Here is a 19785-nt window from a genome sequence, read left to right on the forward strand (position 1 = left end):
GGAACTTTATAAAGATGGAAAAGGATATAAAAAGATATCCAAAGCCTTTAAAATGCCAGTCAGTGCTGAAAATTCGGGGATCCCTTGATACCAAGCCAAGGTCAGGTAGACCAAGAAAAATTTCAGCAACAACTGCCAGAAGAATTGTTCATGATAAAAAGAAAAACCCACAGGTAACCTCAGGAGAAATACAGGCTGCTCTGGAAAAAGACGGTGTGGTTGTTTCAAGGAGCACAATATGACGATACTTGAACAAAAATGAGCTGCATGGTCGAGTTGCCAGAAAGAAGCCTTTACTGCGCCAATGCCACAAAAAAGCCCAGTTACAATATGCCTGACAACACCTTGACATGCCTCACAGCTTCTGGCACACTGTAATTTGGAGTGACGAAACCAAAATAGAGCTTTATGGTCACAACCATAAGCACTATGTTTGGAGAGGGGTCAACAAGGCCTATAATGAAAAAAATACCATCCCTACTGTGAATCATGTTGGTGGCTCACTGATGTTTTGGGGGTGTGTGAGCTCTAAAGGCATGGAGAATCTTGTGAAAACTGATGGCAAAGTGAATGCAGCATGTTATCAGAAAATACTGGCAGACAATTTGCATTCTTCTGCACGAAAGCTGCGCATGGGACGCTCTTGGACTTTCCAGCACGACAAAGACCCTAAGCACAAGGCCAAGTTGATCCTCCAGTGGTTACAGCAGAAAAAGGTGAAGGTTCTGGAGTGGCCATCACAGTCTCCTGACCTTAATATCATCGAGCCACTCTGGGGAGATCTCAAATGTGTGGTTCATGCAAGACGACCAATGCCTTTGCATGACCTGGAGGTATTTTGCCAAGACGAATGGGCAGCTATACCACCTGCAAGAATTTGGGGCCTCATAGACAACTATTACAAAAGAATGCACGCTGTCATTGATGCTAAAGGGGCCAATACACAGTATTAAGAACTAAGGGTATGCAGACTTTTGAACAGGGGTCATTTCATTTTTTTTCTTTGTTGCCATGTTTTGTTTTATGATTGTGCCATTCTGTTATAACCTACAGTTGAATATGAATCCCATAAGAAATAAAAGAAATGTGTTTTGCCTGCTCAATCATGTTTTCTTTAAAAATGGTACATATATTACCAATTCTCCAAGGGTATGCAAAATGCATACCCTGGCAGAAATTGTGAAATTTTGGCATTGATTTTGAAAATATGACTGATCATGCATCTTTTATTTAAGGATAGTGATCATATGAAGCCATTTAGCATCACACAGTTTTTGGCTCCTTTTTAAATAATAATGGTAACAGAAATCACTCAAATGCTCCTTGAAACAACCACACCGTCTTTTTCCAGAGCAGCCTGTATTTCTCCTGAGGTTACCTGTGGGTTTTTCTTTGTATCCCGAACAATTCTTCTGGCAGTTGAGGCTGAAATCTGTCTTGGTCTACCTGACCTTGGCTTGGTATCAAGAGATCCCCGAATTTTCCACTTCTTAATAAGTGACTGAACAGTACTGACTGGCATTTTAAAGGCTTTGGATATCTTTTTATATCCTTTTCCATCTTTATAAAGTTCCATTACCTTGTTACGCAGGTCTTTTGACAGTTCTTTTCTGCTCCCCATGGCTCAGTATGTAGCCTGCTCAGTGCATCCACGTGAGAGCTAACAAACTCATTGACTATTTATACACAGACACTAACTGCAATTTAAAAAGCCACAGGTGAGGGAAATTAACCTTTAATTGCCATTTAAACCTGTGTGTGTCATCTTGTGTGTCTGTAACAAGGCCAAACATTCAAGGGTGTGTAAACTTTTGATCAGGGCCATTTGGGTGATTTCTGTTATCATTATGATTTAAAAAGGAGCCAAACAACTACGTGATAATAAATGGCTTGATATGATCACTATCCTTAAATAAATGATCAGACATATCTTCAAAATCAATGCCAAAATTTCACAATTTCTGCCAGGGTATGCAAATTTTTGAGCACAACTGTGTGTGTATATGTATATATATATATACATAAAATCAATGGCCATGCTGTAACTAAAAGTTGGGCAAAATCTTATGGCATTTTCCAGTGGCTATTTTTAAAGTAGGATCAAATGGACAGATTCAATTCGTATCAAGCTTTATTGGCAAGATAAAACTTAAGTGTGCATTGCCAATGCATTCTTAGACAGTACACATACAGATATAAAACAAACTGAATTCTGAAGTTTAAATGGCTGAAGTTTCAAATCTCAAAACTATCATTTTCTCTGGGTACCGTTCAGTCTCTATTACACACACGCTGGGTCTCTCTCGCGCAGTTTCTATTTTGACACCGAATCAGATGACAGTGACTGTACGTGTCCATTTCAGTGGCATGTGGTGAGCAAAGTTCAGCAGGCGTTTTCAATCGAGAGGTTGATTCTCCTTGGAATGAATTAAAAACTCCCGCTTAGCTTTGCTCACCACGTGGCAGTGGACACATACCATCAGTGGGCAATTTCAGGTGATGCGAAGAGATCCCAGCACAACATCAACAAAAAATTGCTAAGTGCACCTTTAAGGCTTTTATCTTAGAAAAACTACCATCTAAATTATTCTTTTTTTTTGGGGGGGGGGGGATTTTTCCCCTTTTTCTCCCAATTTGGAATGCCCAATTCCCAATGCGCTCTAAGTCCTCGTGGTCGCATAGTGATTCGCCTCAGTCCGAGTGGCGGAGGACGAATCCCAGTTGCCTCCGCGTCTGAGACAGTCAACCCGCGCATCTTATCATGTGGCTTGTTGAGCCACATGATAAGATGACATAGCGCGGAGACATAGCGCGTGAGGAGGCTTCACGCCATCCACCGCGGCAACCACGCTCAATTCACCATGCGCCCCACCAAGAACAAACCACATTATAGCGACCATGAGGAGGTTACCCCATGTGACTCTACCCTCCCTAGCAACCGGGCCAATTTGGTTGCTTAGGAGACCTGGCTGGAGTCACTCAGCACGCCCTGGGATTCGAACTAGCGAACTCCAGGGGTGGTAGCCAGCGTATTTTACCACTGAGCTACCTAGGCCCCCCATCTAAATGATTCTTAATAGTATGCTGCTCTGGCTGCTAGTACTGCACGAGTTAACACATCTTAAGAGTCTTACCATGGCAGGGTCTTTTTTTGGCTTGTTCTCAGACAGGGCCTTCTTATAAGCCAGCAACACCTCCCTGCAGTCGTCCAGGTGTGCTTCCGGCTCCCAGGTGTCATCGTCTGATGAATAGTTCTTCCATCTCACCCGGTACAGCACCTCTCCCTAAAAACAACGTAGAGGTCATAAGTCGTGGCCTGCCATTGGTCCTTCTACATTCTCCAAAAGCAGAGACAATAATGTTTGTTAAAGGGATAGTTCACCAAAAAATGTAGATGTCTGGCTGAATGTTTAGACTCAGGCATCATTCACTGTCATTGTATGTAAAAACAAAAACAAAATAAAGATGAAAAGAGAGTGAACGGTGACTGAGGCTTTCAGTCCCTAACATTCTGCCTAACATCTTGTGTGTTCCATGGAAGAAAGTTATAAGGGTTTGGAACGAAATCAGGGTGAGTAAATGATGACAGAATTGTAATTTTTGGGTGAACTATCACCAAACATTCAATCATTGAGGTTGCAATCTTGGAAAGCTGCCTGTAGTAAAACAGCTTGTAAAGTATCTACCTGGTAACAAATACTTTATGTATTCATGATAATGTACTGTTACTTTAAAAACACATTTGTAGATTAAGGAGAGGATACCAGAACAAACAGTAAATTATCTTGAAAAACCTTTTCTGTTTGTAGCCTGTATAGTGTCAGACATCTATCTCACATTATCACTAGTGCTATGCTGTTCACGTGAAGAAGAGAAGGGTGATGTTTATAGTAGGCATTAAGGCAGTAATAAATGATTGGCAGACACATCCCAAGCGCCACAGGTTGGTTTCAAAAGGAAAGTTCATTATCCACTGTGTTGCTAAGTAACGAACACCGCTGATTGCCTGCTCCTCTTATTTCCTGTGATTCTCACTGGAGGATTAATAATAGCCGAAGATCAAAGCCAAATAATATGTTATAATCTGAATTGACAGAGTGGATGAGTTCTCTTTCCTCTTTCACAAGGAATTCCATCTGCTGGTTTCACAACACTGACAAGCAAAACTCAAACTACTTTTATGGTTGTTGTATGTAAACCTTCTCTGCCTCCTAAAGAAAGAGATATCACAAGGGAAGATTCCCACATATTTAGCCTATAGTGCCGTCGCTTAGATCAGAGAGCTATTTTCCTGTACAACTACCTTTTCTGCAGGAACAAGCAGCAGAAAGAACCAGTTAATTATTGTTTTTAGGTTAACCAGGGAGTTAAAGACATGATTGTCTGTGTGTGGTCTGCCAAAGCTCAGTAGACCAGTAAGCACAATAGCACAGGCTGTCAGTTGATCTCAACATGACTGTTACTGGCTCACAGCCATCACTGTCTCATGTTGCAGTCAGTATGAATGGAGATCACTTGAACACAGTTACAAATTGTTTTTCATTCAAAAGGCGTATTAAAGAGAGAGTTCACACACAAAAAAAAAAAAAGAATAGAAGAAAATTCTGCCAACACCCTCATGTTGCTCCAACGTTGTATGACTTTCTTTCTTCCTTCGAATACAAAAGGAGATGTTAGGCTGAATGTTAGCCTTAGTCACCATTCACTGTCATTCCAATTTTTTTTTCATACACTGAAAGTAAAGGGTGATTGATGCCAACATTTTGTCTAACAACACTTTTTGCATTCCACAGAAGAAAATCATACAGGTTTGGAATAACATGAGGCTGAGTAGGCCTGCGCAATGACAGAATTAAATTTTTTTGGGTGAACTATATCTTTAAACAGGGCTCGACATTAACGCTTGTCTGGGACAAGTGGTATTTTGAACGGGCAATTTAAAGAGAATTTTCCTTCCTCTTTATAATCAACAAAGTGGTCTTCATCGCAAGGGTGCAATGTTGGAGAGATCTCATTTTATCTCGTCACATCATGGCGCTCCCTCATAATACAGCAAGAAAAGCAGAAATTGCAAAAATGCTTTGTGTAAAATACCATCTGTAGAGTGAAGAGAAACACTTAAAACAGACTTAAGCACCTGTTACATCTCTCATCTATCTAGAGCTCTATCTAATGTATCTGAGGTATTTTCTCTGCCTTGTGAATCAGTCAATAAGAATATAACAATATGCATTATAATAATATTAATACTATAACATTAATAAATTACACACAATGAAAACATGATCTATCTTTAATATACAACATAACTGATTTAGCAGCTAGGTTCTCTCAGGATTTTATCTGTTAACATTTTCAATGAATTTTTATTAATATTAAACTGCCGTTTTTAATGCAACTGGTGAGAACTGACTTGTACTCTCAAAAAGACTATTTACCCAAAAATGAAAATGTGGTAACCCTTTACAAAAAGGTTCCATTTGTTAACGTTAGTTAACTACATCAGTTAACATGAACTAACAATAACACCACTTTTATATAAATTTGTATATGTTAACATTAGTTCAAGCACTATGAACTAACAATGACAAATTCTTTTTTTTTAGTAACTAACGTTAGCCAAGTTTGATAAATGCTGTAAAATACTGTTCATTTTTAGTTCATGATAGCTAATGCATTATCTAATGTTAATGAATGGAACCTTATTGTAAAGTGTTACCAAAATTCTGTCATCATTACTTGCCTTTATGTTGTTCCAAACCTGTCTGACTTTCTATCTTCTGTGGAACTCAAAAGGAGATGTTAGAGAGAATGTTAATTTCAGTCTAAATCCACTTTTATTTTATGGAAGAAAAGATGCAGTGACAGTGAATAGTGACTGTGACTAACATTCTGCCAAAAATCTAATTTTGTGTTCCTCAGAAGAGAGAAATTCTTACTTTTGTAAAAAATATAAAAAAATAAAATAAAAATAAAAAATTTGTAAAAATAAAAAAGGCAGTTAACAAAATGCATTAGTATGGGGCAATAATCTGACAGAGATGGATGGGAAGGTTCCCTATCGATTCGGTTCACTCGACATTGCATTTTCCATGACCTAGTTGAAGCCATTGTATCATAACAGCAATCTTGTGATTGGCAATGATGTTTTAGCTCCGCCCCTTCAGGCGAGCATTTGCCTTATATAAGCGGGTCCTCAAACATAATTTGTTCAGAATTTCTTCCTTCAAGACCGACATTGTCCTGTCTTGACTATGACATTTCATCTCATCTTGATCATCCCTCTCTTTGCCGTCGACAGACACCCTTCAGCGGACGGGATTCCCTACAGACGCATCAGGACGTTCTTCGCTTGAGTCCGGTGCCTGCAGCGAAGATTCACCCGCCCCCTCTAGTGTTCCGGCGAAGAAGTCTCTCTGCCTAGAACCCAGATCGGGTTCTACGCTCAGTGAGATATCTACCCACTTCCTGCAGCATCCAGGCAAGAGTTGTATCCTTTCATTATATATAATATAATTCTGTCCAAGTGGCGTAAAACACACATAAAAGAGCCGCTTGTGTGTACGTGTCTTTTTAAAGATGTCGTATCACAAGTGTTCCTGTGAGCGACATCGCTCTGTCAGACCAACATGAGAGCTGAATTCGCTGCCTGGGCTGCACCCACGCTGAAGCAGCTCTCATGGGGACTGACTGCCCTTACTGTGAGGACTCAAGACGCTCCGCTCTAGGGTCACTAGGTTGCTTCCTCTTCTGAGACAGTGAATCCACGCATCTTGTCAAGAGGCTCGTTGTGCATAACACCACGGAGACTCCCAGCTTGTGGAGGCTTATGCTACTCTCCGCGATCCACGCACAACTTACCACGCACCCCATGCGACTCTACCCTCCCTAAGAGACCTGGCTGGAGTCACTCAGCACACCCTGGATTCGAACTTGCGACTCCAGGGGTGGTAGTCAGTGTCAATACTCTCTGAGCTACCCAGGCCCCCCGGCTCAGGCTATTCTTGAGAATTTGCCTTGCTTCCCCATTTCACACACAGTGCGTGCTATCACAATTCGTTTCAAATATAATGCGCCCGCAATCCCGTTACGTGAACGCGTGGCGGGTGCTCACGAACAAGTCAGATTGGGTGCTAAAAATGATCAAACACAGTATTAGATCCAATTCGCACACAGACCACCTACCTTCAACAGCATTTTGTCCTCGATGGTTCCATAATGGGACGTGCCTGTATTATGTGCAGAAATTCACAATCTCGCAAAAGATGCAATAGAGATTGTTCCGAGCTGCCATGCCCACAAAGGGTTTTACAGCTGCTACCTTTTCTTTCTGAAGAAAGGCAGCAGGCTTCGGCCGAATTTAGATCTAAGACACTTGAACAGCATGCTTGCAAAACACCCATTCAAATGTTAACTCAGAAACTGATCTTATCGCACATCTGCCCACAGGACTGGTTTGCATCAACAGATCTAAAGGACGCGTACATTCATATTCAAATTGTACCGCATCACAGGCTGTTCTTGAGATTTGCGTTCGAAGGGATGACATTTCAATTCAAAGTCCTTCCCTTCGGATTGCCTCTGGCCCCGCGCACATTCACGAAATGTGTTGAGGCACTTGCCCCTTTAAAGATGAACGGTGTGTGCATTCTGAATTACCTTGACAATTGGCTATTACTGGCCCGAACAGAGGCTCTGCTATGCAAGTACAGGGACTTGATACTTCACCATTTGAACAGTCTGGGTCTCAATGTCAACTGGGTGAAAAGTACACTTTCTCCCAGCCAGCAAATCTCCTTTTTTGGGGTTCGATTCAACTACATAAGCATGTATGCACACCTTACGAGCAAGCGCGTCCAGACCATTCACCAGTGTTCAATTTCCACTGAAGTCTTTTTAGAAAATGCTGGGTTTTATGGCGGTAGCCACGGTAGTCATACCATTAGGTCTTTTACACAAGACCTCTCCAGTGCTGGCTCAAACACCATGTACCGAGTCACGCCTGGCATCGGGGTCACGTGTGTGTCACCATGACTCGCCACTGCCTGACTGCTCTAGCACCATGGACAGCTCCAAACCTTTATCAGCAGGGTGTGATGCTGGATCAGGTTTTCAGACGAAAAGTGGTCACCACGGATGAGTCCAACAAGGGTTGGGGTGCGCTGTGTGATGGACGCCAGGCTTCTGGCACTTGGACAGGTGAAACGGGTGTGGCACATCAACTGCTTGGAAATGCTAGCCGTCTTCTTAGCGATGAAAGTTCTCCATTCTGACATAGTGAATCATCATCTGATTCGGTCAGACAATATGTCATTGGTAGCGTACATAAATCGCCAGGGCAGCACTCGATCGCTACCAATGATGAGCCTGGCGCATCGCCATCTCCTCTCCCTGCACGTGACGTGTTCCGGGATGTCTGAACTGCGGAGCGGACATGCTGTTGCACAAGGAACCGATGGCAGGGGAATGGAGAATTCATCCTCAGATGATTCTGAGGATTTGGGAAATGTTTGGCAAAGCGGAAGGTACTCCATATCCCCAGCCCCGCTGGGAGTGGACACCTTGGCCCAAAAGTGGCCGACAAAACCTAAATATGCATTTCCCCTGATCCCTCCTCCACTCTGTCATCAGCAAAGTCCGAGAGGACAAGGAAACGGTTCTGTTGGTTGCGCCAAAATGGCCCAACCAGACATGGTTTCCGGAAACGATGGAGATATTAGGCAGCCCTCCATGGAAAATATTGCTGAGGTGGAATCTGCTCTCTCAAGTGTAGGGCAAGATTTGACATCCCCAGCCGGTGCTGTGGAACCTACATGTATGTCCCCTGAATGGAGCACAGCGCACAAGCCGGAATTGGCTCAGTCTATATGGAACACCATTTTGCAAGCTAGAGTGCCATCTACAAGACACTTCTATGCACTAAAATGGCATGTGTTTGCGGATTAATGTTCTTCACGCAACAAAGACCCAGTGAATTGCTCTATAACGGAGATCCTTACATTCCTTCAAGAGAGGTTGGACGCAGGTCTTACGCCGTCAATGCTTAAGGTCTATGTAGGGACCATATCGGCAATTTACTCCCCAGAGGCTGGTTCCTCTATAGGCAGACATGATCTGATCATAAAGTTCCTAAGGGGAGTGAGGCGCTTGAACCACCCTCGCCCTGCAACGGTTCCAACATGGGACTTAAATCTAGTGCTGAGGGCACTCACGAGCCCCCGTTCGAACCATTTGAATCCGTAGAGTTGTGCGTGCCCTCTTTAAAGACTGCACTGCTGTTGGCTCTGGCCTCAGTAAAACAGGTTGGTGATATACAGTAGGGGTGGGAATCTCTAGGCATCTCACAATTCGATTATGATTCAGAGGGCTGTGAAGCAATGATAAAGTGATTATCGATGCATCTTGATGCGTCTTTTTTTTCTATACAGGATTTTTTTTTTCTCACTGTGTGACTACTTGGTACTTTTAAAGCTAAGTATTTGTAATGATCCATAATGAATTTACTTCCAATATCTTTTATTAATAAAACAAATGGAAGCGATGTGGCAAGTCAACTGGAAGGTTACATTTGCCAGCATATATCCCAGCACTGCAAAGAACCAACAGGAAAAGAAAAGTGTGCCTGTAGCAGCATACTTGTAGTGAATTAATACAGACTTCAGCATATTCTGAATCACTAACATATAAAATATTAGACTTCTAACCAACATCCTCCTGTTATGTGCAATGAGCAATATAATCCTTCAGACAAAAAAACCCAAAACATTTTGCTGTACCAAAATCACAAATGGCTTTCATACAAAAATATAGAATTCTGTACCAGCAGCTCTCATACAAAAATAATGCTTGTGGACTTCAGCATATTCTGAATAACTAACATAAAAAGCTGCCCTTATTCACAAATAAATAATAAAGAGTCCAAGACTTCTCACTTCAAACAAAATCCTGAGGATAGAATTTGCTGTATACCACAATCAAAAACAACTTTCATACAAAAAAGATCTTGGGCACTAAATGAACATCTGCAGAGAGGAGAGTCAAAATGTTGAGTCACTTTTTGTAAATGGCTGCATTGATACACTCTGTGGAGGGCAGTACAGTAAACCTACTTAAGACTCTAGGTTTACTTCCAGATCTGTTTACAGCATATTGATGTCAAAGCTAAACAATACAGAAAGCAGCTCTCGTTGTAGAGTGTGGGGATCGCTGTGTCAGTAAAATATCTTCGAAATGGGACGTTGTATCTCAGCTCCAAAGTGCGCAACATAGCCCTGGTTCTCAACGACTGAATACAGGCGCAAATCCTTGGCAATAAAAGTTGTGATAGAGATTGTAATTCGCTTCGCCATTTCCGAGTTGGGTGGAAGCTTTGACATCGCTTGCTCTGTGGTCCTCTGGTTGGCAGCAACTACAACCGGGTGTTTTTCTTTCTCCTCCGGGTGGAAACGTGTAATATGGTTTCTCATGTTTCCAAAATATTTTAGTTTAGTTTGACACAACTTGCATATAGTGTGGCTCTTGTCCAGGTCCTTTTTCCCTTCAACTTCATAGAAGCCAAAGTGCTTCCATACGCTAGCTTTTAATGCAGAGGGTGCCGGTCGGATTTCTCGCTCAGCCATCTTGTGTCTCTGTTATGTGCACGCCACAGAGTCACAGACTGTCTGGGCGCTGCACTTCCAAGTTCCACCTTCTGTGTTCCGTCAACATTACATTATCAATTAACATTAGGAAATCTATTTTTGACATTTGTGAATCGATTCAGAATTGTCCACGTCGCGATGCATCTAAGAATCGATTTTTTCCCCACCCCTAATATACAGGCACTGTTGGTTGACAGTTCATGTTTGGAATTCGGTCTGGGGCTTTCAAAAGCCACCATCAAACCCAAAAAAAGGCTATGTGCCTAAGGTGCTTTCCACACCCTTCAGGGCTCAGATAGTGCACCTACAAGCGTTCTCTTCTCCACCGTCTTATTCGGATGATGAGCAGTTAGCGCATTTATTATGCCCCATGCGGGCGTTGCACACGTATGTGGAGTGCACTCACCAGTTTAGACTGTCAGATCAGCTCTTTGTTTGTTATGGAGGACACACAAAAGGCATGTCCGTCTCCAAACAAAGGCTCTCTCACTGGATCGTTGATGCGATCGCCCTCGCTTATGAGTCACAGGGCATTAGATGCCCTAATGGCGTAAAGGCGCATTCAACTAGAGGTATGGCTTCCTCATGAGCAAGGACAAATGGTTTATCCATACAAGATATATGCTTTGCAGCAGGATGGTCTTCGCAGAACACGTTAGTGAGGTTATGTAACCTATACGTGGCGTCCATCGCTCGCGAGTCCTCTCTGTTTAGAGAGCTACTATTCCTTCACCCAGCGGGTGAGCCCGAGCTCCTTCTTCAGGCGGGCTACCTGTTACAATTTTAATACAGCCGCCTGGGTAGGCCGCTATCCAATTTACACCCACTAGAAGTTACAAGCACTTCCAATAGAATAAAACCTCCCTCCCTACCTCTGGTTATGAAGGGGTTAATTATTCTGTGTGTATTACATAACTCATATAGATCCTCAGATTAAGACTAACTTTCCATCTGGTTTTCACCATGTGGGGTTATTCATTTCATACACACTTGAAGACATACAAGTCACTGCCCGAAGGGCTGTGACCTTATATTCACATTCTTCTAAGTGTTTCTACCCTGGTACATCTAGGGTATGATGCTATGTAGTGCGGCGTGATGGAACTCCGTTCCCCATAGCGTTCAAATGCAATGTTGAGTGAACTGAATCGATAGGGAGCGTCTCAGGTTACTCATGTAACCTTGGTTCCCTGAGATGAAGGGAATGAGACATTGCAAAACTTGGCCGCACTACTACGTCAGAGTTTCGAGTAACGAGCAATGCGTTTTTGTCCCTCAGTCAGAAATTCTGAAGAATTTATTTTTGAGCGCCCACTTATATAGGGCAAATGCGCGCCTAAAAGGGCAGAGCTCAAACATCATTGCCAATCACAAGATTGGCGTTATGATACAAGGGCTTCAACTAGGTCGTGGAAAAGGGATTTTCTCCATAACGTTCAAATGCAATGTCTCGTTCCCTTCATCTCAGGGAAAAAAGGTTACATGAGTACCGGAGACGTTCCCATTTCTATACATTTTGAAAAATCTGTTTTGTTGCTCAAATTCACACAATGCTGCATTCAGCTCTGTCTAACTGGCTCTCAGAGCAGCTCATTTTCACAATTTTTCTCTGCATATAAGAAATAAACTAAGACATATTCTAGTATGTCAACAAAGCTTGTATTTTCGCTGGCCTTGAATTCACTTGCATTTTAAAGCCACAGTGTGGAAGCTCCTTTTACACACAAACACTAACATACTCAGTGACCTTGTGCATTACTGCAAATACACAAAAGGGCACTGACTAGAATACTATTGGATTTTACATGCATGTTATCTGTCCTCCTCAATACACTTTAGCTTTGCTCATTGATCTCAACCAACAGGATTTCCAGCTGCAAGAGTGGAGCTGTTATTCACATAAATAGGATATCTATTTGTCTATTATATTCTTCCGTCACTATTTGCTCTCCGACACTTTCTCACTTTGCTCGCTCCACACCCTTATCTATATTCCTTCACAAGTACTTATTTTCCATCTTCGATATGTTTAATAACCTTTTGTTGCCACATAACACATGTCTTTCCAGTACTGACACACAGGTTTCACAAACACATGCCATTGTGATATTTCCAGATTAGGCACTGCTGTATGTATTCTCACCAGAATAAACACAAGGAAACTGGCACTGACAGGGATCTGTCATTCTTCCGCAGTAACACAGCTGGAATACTGTACCGCAGGAAAACAGCCTAGATTTTTAAAGTAGGACACAGACTCCAAGAATTCATTCGTTCAGCATTTCACAACTGCTTGGTCAACCCAGGATCCCAAGACTTGATGGTGATGTCAGTGGACTGGCTGTAATGTGATAGCTTTCTCTCTGTTTATGAGAGCCCAAGAGGCCTTTGCATAAAGCACCCAGACAGGAAGAGGGAAACACGGGCTCGGAACAGATCCAACCCTCCTTTCAACTAAACAACACACAGCTCCAGAACATAGACCAGCCTAACATGGCATCCCATAGTACAGTATGAATGTACAAGGTCTGATACTGCAACTTCATATTGCCCAAATAACACTATCATTGTTTTATCATATTAAGGCCAAAAGATTTGCATAGCCTTAATCACTAAAATGCTGACTCATTGTTATGTGTTCCTGTCAGCACGACCATGCATGAAGGACTAACAGGACATAAGGGATTAATCTGTCCCTCAGAGTCTGAAATAAATTTAAACAACCGGTGGATTAAAACCAATGACTGTCGCTGCTGTCAAGAGTTTTCTTCCTAACAAAACAAAACACATCTTATCTTGTAAAAGGCATTCGCTTGGGCGTGGGTACATTTAGTCCGGTGTTTAAAGGAGTAGTTTAGCTGGATTGTACGTTTTTGTGCGGAGTAAACAACAACAGCACAACGCCTTTGAAAGTCAATTTGTCTCCAGGAGCATCGGCGAGTTAACCGTCAGAAAGTTACAATGAGGGTTTACAACCTTTCCGCGCTGGCGGGAGTTGATGTTTTGGGTAAAACAAGGCCTGAAATTTAAATGTCAACGATTCCTTAGGCTTAACTCTATTCGTTCAACGCGCATCTCCGATATTTACTTAACTACGCGATAGCTACATCGCTAACAAGATGGCATCCAAAGCGCGAGCCACACACACAGTCTCTCACCTCCACCACCCTCACGTCAATAATCCTCTCCACTTCATAGACATCTTCTTCATCCTGTTCGCTGTCTCCAAGCTCCGGTCTCTCGGCTCCGGAGGCCATTTACGCTTTAAAATTGCGAATCGTTACGCTATAGACTGATATATGTGTGCATACAGTGTTAAGGCCACGCAGTTACTTAACTACTCCACAAACACACACGCGCGCACGCACAGCTACAGCACCAGCGCAGATAGTAGTACTACAACAGGATCTGTGTGCGCGCGCGCGTGCGATGACGCCTGACAGTTGATCTGACTATAATGTTATCGTCTCCCACAGCTAAATATATCATAGGCGAGAAGACAACTAAATAAATTCCGAGTGTGTAAAGGGTTAGGGTTATAAACGGAGGTCAGAGCCAGCTTCAAGTGGGTGGGACTAAAGCTTCAAATGGGCCGCACATACGGATGAACACGTCTGACTGATGTACTTTATCTCCACAAGGAAAGAGACTTGTCACTGCAGAACAAAAATAGGCGTTTTCTAATCAGTGGGCGTTTTCAAACCGAGATGGGGTTTTTTTCAAACTCTTTACACGATTTGTCTACTTTCACTGGCTATGTCTCGTTTGGAAGGCTGCGTGCTAGGTAGGACGCGTCCTTTGAAGGCTGCAGTATACCCAGTGTCCTCATTTAAACAAATCTCCTTTAAACCATACGGCCTTCGTAGGACAAACGGAAACTGAAAGTAACATGGTTGCTATGACAGCACGCCACTCTTTAACAAGCGCGAGCGCTTTGAGTGAGAAGGGAACAAAGTCCCTCTGGAAGGAAATGCATGAGGTATATTTTAGGAGAGTTATAATGATGTAAAGAGAAAAGAAAATAGATTTTACAGGTGTACTTTTAATCTAATACTTTATTTTAATTATATATTAATATAATTATACATATTATATACTCTGCACCCATCTACTGAGGTACTTCAACTTGGGAATTAACATTTCTTGTGTTTGAACATCATATTTACGGGAAAATTGGCGTAATTTTTTTTAGACATTTCCGGTGAAGCAAAGAATTGTGGGTTGTGAGTGCCCACGAAGGACACACCTCATTCCCATGAAAGAATGTCGCATTCGAAGTGTTCTACTCGCTTTTCTGAAACGAGACAGCCTCAATGACGTATGCGGCCGACAAATGTGACCTCCGGAGGACGCAGCCTTCCAAACGAGACAGCCATTGAATAGTCAAAACAACCTTGAGCTGAACACGCTCAAAACGGTGGAGATGATTGTGAACTTTAGGAAGAACACCTCAACATTGACCCCGCTCACCATTCTAAACAGCACTGTGGCAGCAGTGGAGTCATTCAGGATCCTGGGCACTACCATCTCACAGGACCTGAAGTGGGAGACACACACTGACTTCATTGTGAAAAAGGCCCAGCAGAGGTTGTACTTCCTTTGCCAGCTGAGGATGTTCAACCTGCCACAGGCGCTGCTGATACAGTTCTACTCAGCGGTCATTGAGTCTGTCCTCTGCACTTCAATAACTGTCTGGTTTGGTTCAGCTACGAAATCGGACATCAGAAGACTACAAAGGACAGTTCGGACTGTTGAGCGGATTATTGGTTGCCCCCTGCCCCCCCTTCAAGAACTATACACTTCCAGAGTGAGGAAAAAGGCTGGAAAAATCACTCTGGACCCCACTCACCCTGCCCACTACCTTTTTGAACTGTTCAGAGCTCTGAGCACCAGAACCGTCAGTCACAGGAACAGTTTTTCCCTCAGGCTATCCATCTCATGAACAGTTAAACTGCCCCATTGAGCAATAACTATGTGCAAAACACAGTTTAGTCTTTCTTATATTTATCCAACACATCTAACCTATTCTGCCATTTCATTCCTCTGAAAAAAAAAAAAAAAAAAACATTTGCACTGTACATAACAGATTTGTATTAGATTTGCACTACCCATGTGTATGTGTGTATGTATGTGTGTGTCTGTACGTATGTGTATAATTATTTTGTATTATTATCTATGTCTTGCTGCTGTTTTTGTATTGTTTTTGTATTGTTGTACACTGGAAGCTCCTGTCACCATGACAAATTCCTTGTATGTGTAAGCATACTTGGCAATAAAGCTGATTCTGATTCTGATTCTGAATAGTTGTAAAACACCCATCCCGATTTGAAAACACCCACAGATTGAGAAACGCCTATTAAGGATTGTTTAATACTTATGGGTCATTGACAGATAAGGTTGTCCAAGGTGTTAAAATAAGAAATCTTTTAAAAAATATAGTTAAGAATACTTGTGTCAAGTTCTCAGAAATCTAATCTTTGTGTCCATTTTGGATTCACACATTTAAAAAAAAACAAACCTTTATAGCATTTTTTACAAAAATATTTAAAACTTTCAAAGTGTCATATGGTGTAACCATCAAGTAAAAAGTATAATAATACTTTCTTTGCACCTTGAATTAATGTGCAATACACAGCTAAGTCTATTTAGATTTATCCAACATACCACACCTCTTCTGCCATTACATTCCCTTGCTTCTTGTTTTTCATGAATTTCAGCTTTTAATGAGACTTTGACCTTCTTTTTTTTTTCTTTTTTTTTTTTAACTGTCTCTGGACACCACATGATATTTTTTAATTTAAGCCCTAGAAAAAATATCAGTATGACGTAAAACTCAGAAATTTAAAATATGCTCGTCATAGAAGAGGTGTATTCAAGTAAATGATTTGTGTGAATTGCATTTTTTTCATATATTTGTTATGTCATAGATGTGGACAAAAATGAGCATCACTTTATCATTGACGCTTAGGACACATGGCCATAATATGCACCTGTTACCCTCTGTTAATGTATTTTATGATGAATCGTGAAAAGAATCCACATTATGATCATGAAAAGGGTTTTTTCTAGATCGTTCGCCCACTGTCACAGACACACGTTTTTTCTACTCCAATAACTGAACTAGTAAAGAAAGTTTGGTCTGTTTCTATGAAGGATGCTTGAACAGTGGTGTAGAAAAGTTGTTCTACACACAAAAGCGTTTTATGGGCGAAACCCTGAAAATTGTTTGAGTTAAAAACGTGCAAACTTGTCATACCTTACATTCTGTTCTATTTTTTAAAAAGAAAAACAAAATATATAGGCTATAATATAGTATCATATATTATTACCGGCAAATCGCCGTTATTTAAAGTCTGTTATATATCAGACGTATAAATATTTTACTTGCATGATTGTAGTTCTAAGTAATACATGACACAATTAATCTAAAGGGGTTGGTAAGGGTGGATGGTGGTTTTACAAGGGGGATGCTTTTTCATATTTCTTGCAACATGGGGGATGTCATGCCCTCATATCCCCCTTCAACTCGAGCCCTGCTTATACTTCGATGGAAATGGTCCGATTTGATCTCGGGCGGCGGTGTCATGATGAATTGAGTCGTTGCAGCGAACTGCCAATGTAAGTTAAAGATATATTTCACCCCAAAAATGAAAATTCTCTCATCATTTACTTACCCGCATGCCATCCCAGATGTGTATGACTTCTTTCTTCTGCTGAACACAATCGAAGATTTTTAAAAGAAAATTTCAGCTCTGCTGGTTCTCACAAAGAAAGTGAATGGTGACCAGAACTTTTAAGGCCCAAAAGGGAGTATAAAAGTAATCCATATAAGACTCCACTGGTTAAATCCATTTCTTCTGAATATATATGATAGGTGTGGGAGATAACCAGATCAATATTTAAGTCATTTTTTTTTTACACCTGGCCTAGATCTGGCATGGCTAAACACATGTGGGCCAAATTTTCACCATATATGTTTTTCCAAAGCTTTAGAATTGGAGGAAATTTTCTCTTGGGTCACAACTGGCATAAAGGTATATGGCCTAGATGACAGCATAGCCGAGAGCCATGTGTGGCTAATTCTATTACTTTTATCTAAATCTATTATCTTCCTACCAGAATGAGTAAAAGAGATATTGCCCATGGGTGAGATTGTTCTAATATGATTTCCATCTTTAATACACTTTTCATGTGTTATGTTTAACATTATCTTAAATGAAAAATAAAAATGATTGTAAGTATGCTCACATCATGCATTAGACAATTCTAACCACTTCCAATGTTACTACCAACATCAACACACTTCTGTAATGTTTAACATGTTATTTTTTCTTCAAATACCTTTAAGGCCCATGCATGGGCCACACATGCTTTACTAATTTGGCTTTCTACTGGTGGAGTTATGGCACTGTTTTGGTTCAGTTCTGGCAAAAAATATCTGTACCAGATTTGGGCTGTTGTCCACTTTTTGAGCAGGGCCACATTTCAGCTTTTTATTTGGGTCAAAGCTTTGCCAAAGGAAATTTACTGACTGGGACACTTTCACTTACACATTTTCAGCCACCTTTTTTGTTGGGGCTGGTCAAAAGTGGAGATTGATAGTAAAAAATGACATAATTATTGATCTGTTTCTCACCCACACTTATCATATTGCTTCAGAAGATATGGATTTAACCACTGAAGTCTTATGGATTACTTTTATGCCTCTTTGATGACCTTCTTAGTTCTGGGCACTATTCACTTGCATTGTGTGGACCTACAGAGCTGAGATATTCATCTAAAAATCTTCATTTGTGTTCTGCAGAAGAAAGTAATACACATCTCTCTGATCTCTCTGATATCTCTCTCTCTCTCTCTCTCTCTCACACACACACACAGACTGAAGACTACAGACAATCTTAAACATCTTTAGGGTTCAACCAATAATGTAATTTTCATTGTCATGTGTTTTATATGGAGTACACATTTTTACAGGTACTTGCTTATTTTCATCACATTTTACTGGTACTTACATGGTTTCCCTGTCTTTCTCAGTCATCAAAAGCATTGGTCCGGGACATTTTCCTCGAAGCGATCTTTGGAAAAGGAGATGCTGCCTATCTGCACCTATCGCTGCTGGTCATAGATTCAGGGATATAGTATGGGATCAAAGTTCCAGCTATATATATCAGGATATTGTAGTTGGTTGTGGATAATGTTTATACTGTTTACACTAAATAAATCGAACATACATGAAAGCTGCTTATTGTGTTATTTAGTTAATGTTTATATTGTAAATAGGTGGAAAGTGTACAAACATAAGAAACTCAATGTAAACTTTAACAGGAGGTTTAAAAATATTGTTAATATTTGATTGTTAACATTTGTTAAATGCTGTCATCCACAGATGGGTAGAAATTACAAAAACATTAAAAAAAAAATGTCTATATACAAAATTCTGTTAAATAATGATACTAAATTACTAGAAATTAACATGAGGTCTGAGTACAAAACACTATTCAGCCATCTGGGAAAATGTTGCTTTACAATTGTGCACATTACCTTGTCAAAGAAAATAATAACATTAAGAGATTTAATGTTCACCAAAAAATGACCAATCATTTACTCACCCTTATGATGTTCCAAACCCATTTGACTTTCTTTCTTGCATGAATACATAAACAGAAGCTGTTAGACAAAATATTACTGGGGACTGACAGCCTCAGTCACAATGCACTTTTATTGTATGGAAAATTATACAATGGTGAACAACAACTGCAGGTAACATTTTGCTTTACATCACCTTTTATGTTCCATGGAATGTCATACAGGTTTAGAACAACCTAAGAGTGGCTAAATGATAGAGTTTACATTTTTTGGTGAACTATACCTTTAAAATATAACATTGGTAAATGGTGGTCAGTTTTTCACTCCACATGTGTACTAACTATAAGACCATCATGGTGCACATTTATGCCTTTATGTTTGCTCAAGATTTTGACTTTAATGCTTAAATATAAAAATATGATCAAAATTGATACAATTCCATGATGACAATGTACCTTCCTTTGTATATTTCAGCATATCATGTGGATTCAGCATAGGGTATCTACAAATTCACGGCTTTAATCACAATGCCAAAGATGCAAAGAACATGTCAAATTAA

At 40.8% G+C, this 19785-nt stretch overlaps 1 protein-coding gene across 2 annotated transcripts in view; it reads right to left on the reverse strand.

Moving 5' to 3' along the window:
• Positions 1 to 14229, reverse strand: part of LOC127448102 (M-phase phosphoprotein 8-like) — a 28916-nt gene extending 14687 nt beyond the window's left edge. Inside the window, exons 1-2 of one of the 2 annotated variants that reach the window (XM_051710397.1) lie at positions 13799 to 14229; positions 3135 to 3284 (exon numbers count right to left, since the gene is read on the reverse strand). In XM_051710397.1, the coding sequence (XP_051566357.1) occupies positions 3135 to 3284; positions 13799 to 13897 (249 nt within the window). In that variant the 5' untranslated portion in view covers positions 13898 to 14229. The remainder of the gene's footprint in view (positions 1 to 3134; positions 3285 to 13798) is intronic. The other variant, XM_051710396.1, reaches the window with a different exon arrangement.
• Between the last annotated feature and the right edge of the window lie 5556 nt (positions 14230 to 19785).

This window comes from Myxocyprinus asiaticus, chromosome 11 (assembly GCF_019703515.2).
Source record: "Myxocyprinus asiaticus isolate MX2 ecotype Aquarium Trade chromosome 11, UBuf_Myxa_2, whole genome shotgun sequence".
Taxonomy (NCBI): domain Eukaryota; kingdom Metazoa; phylum Chordata; class Actinopteri; order Cypriniformes; family Catostomidae; genus Myxocyprinus; species Myxocyprinus asiaticus.